Source organism: Mycetomoellerius zeteki, unplaced genomic scaffold, assembly GCF_001594055.1.
Source record: "Mycetomoellerius zeteki isolate Tzet28-1 unplaced genomic scaffold, Tzet1.0 scaffold316, whole genome shotgun sequence".
Classification (NCBI taxonomy): Eukaryota; Metazoa; Arthropoda; class Insecta; order Hymenoptera; family Formicidae; genus Mycetomoellerius; species Mycetomoellerius zeteki.
Genome location: NW_017257301.1, coordinates 1,249,240 through 1,259,574, shown reverse-complemented (window position 1 = coordinate 1,259,574; position 10,335 = coordinate 1,249,240). Strand labels below are relative to the sequence as shown.

The 10,335-nt window shown below is 34.8% G+C and overlaps 1 protein-coding gene across 4 annotated transcripts in view; it reads left to right on the top strand.

The window, feature by feature from the left end:
• Window positions 1–10,335, top strand: part of Ca-alpha1D (Ca[2+]-channel protein alpha[[1]] subunit D) — a 65,983-nt gene that overhangs the window by 32,735 nt on the left and 22,913 nt on the right. For 3 of the 4 annotated variants that reach the window (XM_018451676.1, XM_018451675.1, XM_018451678.1), the window contains exons 9-24: window positions 957–1,123; window positions 1,512–1,614; window positions 2,129–2,274; window positions 2,388–2,461; window positions 2,711–2,862; window positions 3,075–3,192; window positions 3,563–3,655; window positions 3,827–3,947; window positions 4,075–4,166; window positions 7,107–7,276; window positions 7,755–7,864; window positions 8,026–8,140; window positions 8,291–8,420; window positions 8,551–8,717; window positions 8,991–9,078; window positions 9,765–9,872. In XM_018451676.1, the coding sequence (XP_018307178.1) occupies window positions 957–1,123; window positions 1,512–1,614; window positions 2,129–2,274; window positions 2,388–2,461; window positions 2,711–2,862; window positions 3,075–3,192; window positions 3,563–3,655; window positions 3,827–3,947; window positions 4,075–4,166; window positions 7,107–7,276; window positions 7,755–7,864; window positions 8,026–8,140; window positions 8,291–8,420; window positions 8,551–8,717; window positions 8,991–9,078; window positions 9,765–9,872 (1,954 nt within the window). The remainder of the gene's footprint in view (window positions 1–956; window positions 1,124–1,511; window positions 1,615–2,128; window positions 2,275–2,387; window positions 2,462–2,710; window positions 2,863–3,074; window positions 3,193–3,562; window positions 3,656–3,826; window positions 3,948–4,074; window positions 4,167–7,106; window positions 7,277–7,754; window positions 7,865–8,025; window positions 8,141–8,290; window positions 8,421–8,550; window positions 8,718–8,990; window positions 9,079–9,764; window positions 9,873–10,335) is intronic. The other variant, XM_018451677.1, reaches the window with a different exon arrangement.

The window sequence follows — 10,335 nt, the reverse complement described above, 5'->3', positions numbered from 1 at the left end:
TTAATATATATATATATATATTAAATCGATTTAACAAAAACCTTGCACAACTATTTTAATTTATTTAAAATGCATTAATATTATATTTATTATTTGTATGCCGTATTTATCTGGAGACACAGTAGTGTCTCGGCGCGCTAAGCCAAGCGCAGCGACACTGCCTCCTTTATGGGAACCGTCAAGATTTTCCAGACCGCGATTATGTTAATTGTACCGTACAATTGATAAATATAAATGCATTTTATTGTGTTGAAACTACGAAGCATATTCCTCGAACACTTTTTTTTTACAAATAATCTCGTCCATTAAATTATCTATATGTATTTAATAGTTGTACAAGGTTTTTATTAACGTGCATTACTGCCACATATTATACAGTTTTTTCTGACCTATTGTATTTCGTAAATACATTTTCAGACGTCTCAGTGCGATGAAAGATCGCTCGCAGTGCAATTAGAGTTTGGTATATTTAATAAAATTCCGACACACAAATTTGAATTTTTATTTCTCAAATCTGGCATTTGGAATTTCCACATATTTGGCCTGTGGAATTGGCATTGCTCCATATAGGATTCTCTGCCCATGAAAATTCATACCGGAAGATATCAAACTTTTTATGTGAAGACGCGTGTTCGTCAAGAAGCGTTATTCTTAGGATAATTAGATCTTTAGTGGCATGGATCGATTCTGTTCTACTTGCCGCATAAAAGAAGAAAGACCGTGAACGTCGGAGGACAGCATTTCGCTGGATGTTTCCCGATACGAAAGACGTATTTACATCATACTCGTCCTTGTTCGAGTGAGATCGAAGAAGCGCAAATAAAGAAGATCCCTTTTCACGCGCGTCTCGATTTCCGTTTCATTGCCTTTGAATGTTCCAATTACACGTCTCTCGCGTCGTATCTCTAATCACGACGCGACATGACCGTACATACACTTGTTCTGCTTTCGTGCAGTGAATTTTCTAAGGAGAGAGAGAAGGCAAAGGCGCGTGGCGACTTTCACAAACTCAGGGAGAAACAGCAGATCGAGGACGATCTTAGGGGTTACCTCGATTGGATAACGCAAGCTGAGGACATCGAGCCAGAGACCGACGAGCCAAAAATGTTACAAGATGGAAAAAGTACGTATTTATTGCACAAAGGGAGAGAGAATTTTCTAAAATCAAAGTGTGCACTGAAGATAAAGTTATAAGTAATAATTATTAAAGGAGTAATAATTATTAAACCGAAATTTCAATATTTGGTTACTATAACTAAAAATAATTTAGAAGTTTTATACGATATTGTATAAGCACAGAAGTTAAATATAATAAAAATAATTTGAGATATGTATAATAATAGACTTTTATCTAATTGCGATACGTTTCGTATCGTGCATTTATGCAAATGCGCATAGGAGTGCATAAAATAAATTCGAGAAGTTGTTATACCAAATCCAATTTTATGTGATAAAATAACTTTTCCTCCCTAGTTGAAGGTTGCTAATTAATTGAGTTTAATATTAAATAGCTAAGCAACAAAATGAAATAGAAAGCACGGACCAATTGGAGGGTGACGAGGAAGGGATCCAACAAGAGTCCATTTACAAAAAGAAAAAACGAGATTTAGAAAGGTACGACACTGAAAATTATCTCTCAAAATTACCGCTTTAAAGTCATTTAAATGTCTATTTTAACATTAGAAGTATCGAATGGTTATTAAGCATTTTCATTTTTTTAATTAATATTATATTTCTTGTATAAAAGATAGGATTCTGAAATTGTTGACTTTTCAATAATTATGTTCTTTATGTTTAATTTTTCATTACTTTCTTTATTTTCATAGTATGTAATTTATTCATTTAGACCTTTTAGTAAATAAGAAACTTGGTACTTTTAGTGTTAAGAAATAAATAACCCCTCGCGAGTTATCGTCACAGATATTTTGACAAACTCAATAATAGACTTCAGAAAGATCTTTCTCTGAAATACGTTATGCTTTTACGCGTATCGAGAAATGTTAGTCATAGTAGAGATCAAAGCATCGTTTGTCTGACGAAGTTCGAAGATTCTCTAAACGTTTGTGTATACGAGCGAGTGTGAAGTTTAAACTACACGCATATTTTTTTGTGATACGAATATTCGCAGAGTGAACAGGCGGATGCGAAGAGCCTGTAGAAAGGCTGTGAAGTCCCAGGTCTTCTATTGGCTCATCATAGTTCTAGTCTTCTTGAATACCGGTGTTCTCGCCACGGAGCACTACGATCAGCCGGAATGGTTGGACCACTTTCAAGGTAAATATTGTCGCGTCGCTACTTGGTGGAAATAATGTTGACTGTTGTTTGCCTTCAATTATAAATCCATTCCGGCACCTTTAGTGATGCATTTTTTCTTCTTTTGCTATTAGAAATCACGAACATGTTTTTCATCGTGCTGTTCTCCATGGAGATGATATTAAAAATGTACAGTTTAGGCTTTCAGGTGAGTGACTACTATTACATCATTTCCCGATTTTGCTCGATGTTCAAAATTATGATGAAATTAATTAATATTAATATTACATTACTCAATTAATGTTTATTATTTATAATTATTGATATGTATCTTACATTAATAAGGTGTGAATATATATATATATATTTTTTATTACATAAAAAGATACGTAGTATTGTCTTAAAAGATATAAATAAAGCATCTATTAATCTTCAGGTATTGTAATTTACTTTGCAGGGTTATTTCGTCTCGTTGTTCAATCGTTTCGATTGCTTCGTTGTAATCGGTTCGATCACCGAAATGATACTTACAAATACACGTGTAATGCCGCCTCTTGGCGTTTCCGTACTTCGTTGCGTCCGGCTGCTCAGGGTATTCAAAGTAACGAAGTGAGTACAGATTAGCCAAATTTTCTTACAGACATAAATTGAGTTTATCAAACTCTGCAAAATACCATTGATATTTCATATACGTCACAAAACATCACGTCACAAACGACACATCAATATCTTTGAAGGAAATATAAATTAAATTTTAACATAAGAGATAAATGTGACGTGTGCGATGAAAGATTTGAGTTGTGTTATCCTTTTGTTTGCAGATATTGGAGATCACTGTCGAATTTAGTGGCCTCTTTATTGAACTCGATACAATCGATTGCCTCGCTGTTGCTCCTGCTTTTCCTTTTCATCGTGATCTTCGCTCTTCTGGGCATGCAGGTAGATTCAGCGCAAAGAATCTATAATGATTAGAGGTGTGCGAGAATAGATCGGGTCGGGACAGGAATTTTTTTCAGGACCGGGTTGAGTTCCCAAAGCTTTCGAGATTCCCGACAGAATCGGGATTCTCGAGAATGTTCGGGATTCCCCGAGAGAATCGATTCTCGAGAATCCCGAACATTTTCGAAAATCCCGATACTTTCTAGAATCTCGAAATTTTCGAAACCCGACTCGACTTGATCTGATGTCTTCCCGATCCGTCCCGATCATCAGGTTCCCGATATTTTCGGGTCCTCGCACATCTCTAATAATGATGTAATGACACAAACACTTTTTCATTTATTTTCGTCGAAATTTATCCTTTGAATAGGTCTTCGGTGGAAAGTTCAATTTCAGTGACATGGAGGAAAAGACGCGTCATAATTTTGATAGCTTTTGGCAGAGTTTACTCACCGTATTTCAGGTATTTAATCATTTCACGAAAAAGGAAGCTTGCTGCAAACACAATATTATAAAAATTGCATTTCTGATTCATTATGAAATTTGATTCTGAGATTGATTTAATTTCTTATTTTTGCGCCTCTAGTTTCCTTCTACGTTCTAAAAATAACGCTCGGTTTCTCTGCATCTCTAGATATTAACCGGTGAGGATTGGAACGCTGTGATGTACGTCGGGATTCTAGCTTATGGCGGTGTCGCCAGTATCGGCGTACTCGCCTGTGTTTATTTCATTATTCTCTTCATATGCGGTAATTGTATCCTTTATCGAAAAAGATGACTCAGCGATGAAACAATCGTCCCTTTCTTTCTTGCGCAAGTGTAATATCGATTCGGTCTGATTTAATGAATTTTAATTGATCCTTGACAAAGATAGCAACGCAGATATCCTCTTGAACGTGTTCTTGGCTATCGCCGTCGACAATCTCGCTGATGCCGAGTCCCTGACTGCCATCGAAAAGGAGGCCGAGGAGGAAGTGAGTTTGACTATATAGTATATACGATAATATGAAGACATAAATACATAATGTACTAGATTGCCGATAATTTCGAGCACTAGACATAACGTGAATTTAAGGATGTATTACACGCATTTTCTCATTTTTTAACAAAATGAGAAAATTATAAAAAAAATTAAAGATTTTTTATATTGTATTTTTTTTAAGTAATATAAAAAATTTGGCAGCGATTTAGAATCTGGATTAAAAATTATTTTAGTAACAAGTAGACATGTTTACTAAAAATGATTAAAATAAAATGAGGAAATGATTGTTTAAATTATAAAATTAAAAATTATATTGTTAAACATAAATATTGACCTTATTGATCTGTTTTATATGTATATAACATTTATTTTTATATGAAAAGTATATATTTCCAATACTAGCCACTTTTTGCAGAAACTATATACACTTGATATATCCTTAATATATACATAATACTTCGTTAAATTCGTTTAATTTATATTGAAATATCATTTTAAAAAAAAATTATCTTCTTCCTATTTTGTCAATGAAAGCTCGTGTCCTACATTAACAAAAATTTATTCTTTCAAAAACCTGTACTTATAATAATTTTTGCTACTGTTTTTGTATAATAACGTACACAATATATCTTAGAATATTTTTCATATACCACTTCGTTTTCATTAAATGACACACTTTTCGATCCTTCCATTAAATTAATGAAGAAATATAATTATACTGTCTCTCGAAAGACCTTGACACAAAAGAACATGCAAGCAATAAATTCGAGTACACGTCATCGCCTTTTTGTAAGAATTGTAGGATCGTGTAACTCTTGAACGAGCCGTTTCTTCTGGATTTCCATAAACAGGGATTTCCATTATCAGGCTCGCGCGTGGCCGTACCATCTCTTACGAAGAGAAGCGCGTCTTTACGTCGCGTGCAAAGGATTTGCGAGAGTGGATATTATGATGCCCATTACAGATAATGCGAGCCCGCTCGAATAAATCTGAGGGTCGATGACGACAAGACGACGTCTATCTCCGAATGCGAGTAAATGAACATCGCGTTTTTAACGCCCGTGCGTGTAAAGAGCGATAAAAAGAGCTTTTAATTTTCTTCCTTGGTACGGTCAAGATTTTATCACGTGAAATTGATCGTTCTAATAATATTAATTCAGCTGAGAAACACATGTAGTCTTTTCATAATAAGAGACGCTTTATAATGTCTAAAATCAAACATACAGTGTCCCAGAATCCTATATTTATCTTTAATGATAATTTCGTTAATTACGAACTCTAATTTTATCCTAAACTAAAATTGATCTCAATATTGACGCGGAACTAGTCAAATTAATACGAGTGTTATATACTTTCGAAAACCAGAAAATTACTTGTAACGTCAGGTTTCCTTCGTCGAATGTGCAGCTGTTGCAATTCACGAAGTTATGCGAAGCAACGTAATTTTACTTGTAAGGTAGTTTAAAACCACAGCGGCAAAGTTCGAAAGCTGATTAATCATGCTTGTGGATAACAATCAAGCAACATTGTGGAAAAACTGTTGATTACACGACGAAAATTATGATCGCGTGAAGTTCCTTAATGTACGACACACACTTCGTTGCATTCATAATACAACGAGTCATGTATACTGTATCTCACTGCGTTACTAACAATTTCTCAGCAAGTCTATTTTTTCTAATTTTTACGTGTCAAGTATTTTTTTTTATTGTTACACGTAAAGAAATATCTAATTTTTCTCAATATTTTGTTCTCTTTTTAATGAATAAAATGGGATGATATGTGTGGAATTGATGTTTGAATCGAGTACACACATTGTGTTATTGTTTACTAACGGCACTTTTAAAAGTAATAAAAGAAGTTTGTAGTCTCGTTGTAACGCTAGTTATACAATCAAATCATTGTAATAAAAAAGTTTATCGTTTACTCGCGCATCGAACTTTTTTTACTGCCAATATTCATATTGCGTTTATTTTTCGATTTTACAACGCATACATTGAAAGAAAAGATTGGCTGAATATGGCATAGCATTTTTAATTGGTTGCAACAGTCAATTTTGGTTGCGTTAGTTAGCTTATCGAAATCCTATACTGACATAGGCTTGTGGATAGGCTAACGCAACCAAAAATTGGCTGCTGCAAACAAAAATTGTTGCAGCCAATTAAAAATGCTATGCCATATTTTACCATCTAATTTGCTGCAGCAGCCAATCTTTTTTGCAGTGTAGAAAGTGACACTGCGAAATGTTTCCTCGGTGTTTAAACAATGATTTTGCCTTACACAGGAACATTAACGAGATATAATTAACTCGAGAATTTAGTAAATGCTCTACGATAAAATCAATTAAATATTTGTGTGTGTATAGTAATATACTTCATGTTAATATTTGCGAATGCGTTATCAACTCGTAGGAAGAGTTTTGCACAATAATGACATTAATTGGTGAACAATTATTTACATGTATAAACAATTATACATGTTAGCTAGAGAATTTAATTAGTCCGAAAAATAAATATTTTATTTAGCATTATGTATTATAACGCATGAATGTAATTTGTGTTCATCACTAAATGCTTTAATTAGTTCCACAATTTTTTTTTCTAACAGATGAGATAGACTATACGTTGTACGTGAAATGTTTGGAATGCAGAGAAATTGAATCAATTACATCAATAAAATTATAATTAAGATTAAAAATTAAATTTCATTAGTTAAATCAAACATAAGGACTTAATTTTTATTATTTAGACACAATGTTCTATATATCTTATTTCAATAAATATTATTCTATCTCCAGAGATTTTCTTCTGTGGGCGTTGCATTTTACTGAGATACTTTTTGTATGAGATTATCGCTATTGATTGCGCAACCGACTGTTATCTTTGATCGAATCATTTGGTAAATAAATCTTTCTTCTATATATATTCTACAGGAGAAAAATAAATCTCGCAGCGGCTCGCCGGCAAGGGACGAAGTCAGCGGCGAAGCTGGTGATGATGGTGGTGAGGGGACCGGTGGAGAAGACGAGGGCGCCGGCACAGATCTCGAACACGATCCTAACGAGACAATGGAGGACTACGAGGCTGCACTCGATACCGAAACGTAAGCTCTCTCATAACGCAGTGGAAGTTGTAATATAATGATGTGCGTTATTACATTAACGAGATTGGAGTGCATTATTATCTCTCCTTATGCAATATTATTGTGATCCCAAAGCTCAAGGGGATTCGCAAGAGTCAATAACCACGGTTCAATTAAGGACACGCAGTGATCGTAATTTACTATTGCAATGTATTTTATTTCTCGTCTTCAGATCGAATTCATTAGAGAGCGTAGCGGTATTAATTAAATTGTTACTTGTCTTTATCAAGTACTAATTTCTCAAGATAATTGAAGAACTTTATCCTTTTATTTCATGAGAGGTTGAGAAAGATGTAGTGTCTTTTATTTTAACAATTATTTTTCTATGTTCTATCGTAAATTTCTGAATAATTTACGATAGGCCGAATCTACAAAAAGATATCTATTTTGAAAAAGTAAATTTGAAATGTAATCTATGCAATTATCACTAATTATACAGGTCAGAGAAAAGTGAAGATATGAATACGCATAAAGTGCGACTCAACGTTGAGTCCGACGAAGAAGTGGAAGAAGAGGAAGAAGAGGAAGACGAGCCAGAAGAAATGCAAGGTTGGTTAACTTGATTTTTCTGTGTTTCAGAAACTAATAATTGAAAACTGTGCAAACAGTTTTTCAAGTTCTCGATATTCTCACTACAAGACAGAAGCGAATAAAATAAAATTAAATAGAACAATAAATAGAACTAAATAAGGGATCTTAATTACTTTTAGATGAGGAACCGGAAGTGACAGCTAGACCACGAAGAATGTCCGAGTATAATACGACCACCAAAAAGGAACCAATCCCGGCTGGTTCGGCATTCTTTATTTTTTCAAGCACCAATAGGTATAGAAACTTTTTGAAGAACTTAGTTTCAGCCGCCAAGATAAAACATAAAAAATAATTCAATCAAACTTCCCCTATCTTTTCATTTCTCGGATGTCTCTTTACCAGACGCCACACTAAATTATATTCCTTTTCAATCGCGTTTTGCAGGTTTCGTGTGTTCTGCCATTGGTTCTGCAATCATAGTTACTTCAGCAACGTGATACTGATTTGCATTATGATTTCCTCTGCCATGTTGGCCGCCGAAGACCCATTGAGAACCACGTCTGATAGAAATCTGGTATCCGATTGCGCCGAAAGACAAATTGATTTCTTAGTTGTTAAAATATCTGTTTCATCAGAATTTTAACGAAACTATCGAAATATTTGTTTAAGATAGCTAACGAAACTGATATGTACTTTATTTACAGATATTGAACTACTTTGACTACTTCTTCACTGCTGTTTTCACGATCGAAATCTGCCTCAAAATGATCTCATACGGCTTCATTATCCATGAAGGCGCGTTTTGCCGATCGGCTTTCAATCTGCTCGATCTTCTCGTCGTTTGCGCTTCTCTCGTTTCTATGACAGTCAAGTATGATCTTATTTTTTATATTAATATTCCGATATAATCTAATCTTGTATGAAAAAAGAATAAAGCTGGTCTTTTACAACATTTTAATTAATTACAATTTTAATCGCAATTTTTCATTGTATAAAAAGAATCTGTAAATGACGTCATTAGATTCTGAAGCAGTTTCGTTAAAAAAAAGTCTAACTGCCTATAAGATTATTTAGAGGTATTTTTTGTTACCTCTAACTTTCTATTGACTGACTTAGTATACCATTATTTATTGTATACTTGCAGAGCTGGCGCATTCTCTTTCATCAAAGTGCTCCGAGTGCTCCGTGTACTGAGGCCGCTACGTGCTATCAATCGCGCTAAGGGATTAAAGGTACCTTTTTCATTTGTCTCACCTATTTCTAAGTCCGCCAAAACCGCCCAATTCACAGCATACGCCCTACCGTAGTACGTAATAATAACGCCAGGCATAATATACCGTAATGTCCACAGCCAGCTAGATTAAAGAGTCGCTCTCGTTAGCCCGACGTTGAAGCATACGCGAAGTTGCAATTATTTATACAAATGGTGGAAGGGCATCGTTAACTTCGGAAAAATCACGTTAAGGGCGAAATAAGATATTTCGTCTCCGCTACATATATACTAAGAATTTTTGTTACGCGAAAGTCAATGCGTGATAACCATCACTACGCAAAAATTTGTTTATCAAGGTCGACATAAATATATTATTTATCGTTATTTCTCTTAGCCAATATAAAATTAATACAACGTTATTACATCTACGTAAATTTCTCCATATATTGCAAAAAGATATTTAAAAAACGTACTTTTAGTTTTAATTAAGAAATTCATTTCGAGTACATCTTTAGAATATTAACTGAGTCCCAGATTCTGCTGGTTTTTCACGAAAAGACCACTTTCGCGATTCGAAAAAGCTACACGAATTTGGCGGCAATAAAATGCTAGTATTAAAGTTCGCTACGAACGAATGCGGCGCGTAATTTTCACCTCTTTATCACAAAGGGCGATTATATATTGTGATTAATATTGTGAACCCAGCACGTAGTACAGTGCGTCATCGTAGCGGTAAAGACTATCGGAAACATAGTCCTCGTCACCAGCCTCCTGCAGTTCGTGTTCGCCGTCATTGGCGTACAGCTCTTCAAGGTAGGATTATCGGGCCCCGATACCGACATGGCCCTGAGATAACTCTCCTCCGAACCTCTTACAGTTATACACTAGAGTGGCAGTAATATATTACCAGTCGACCCCACGAACACCCCAAAAAAACCCTCTTAAAATCTCAGCCTCAAATCCACCTCTCTTTTTCTCTCTTTCTCTCTCTCTTTCTCTCTCTCTCTTTCTCTCTCTCTCTTTTTCAAGATCCGTTTTCAGCATTTGTTCATTCGTTTATTCACATTTCTTAATGCAAGCAGCTAGAAATTTAATTCACCATCACCAAATTCATCACTACTACTACGACTATTGTCAACCTCAGTACGCCTTTGCTCGACATCTTGATAGCTTCTTCGACGATTATTTCCGCTTTGTTGCAATAAACACGTAGTTGTAGAGGTCGCGATTAATTTAAAAGTGATTAAAGTCACGAGAATCCTTGTCCAAGTGTTCT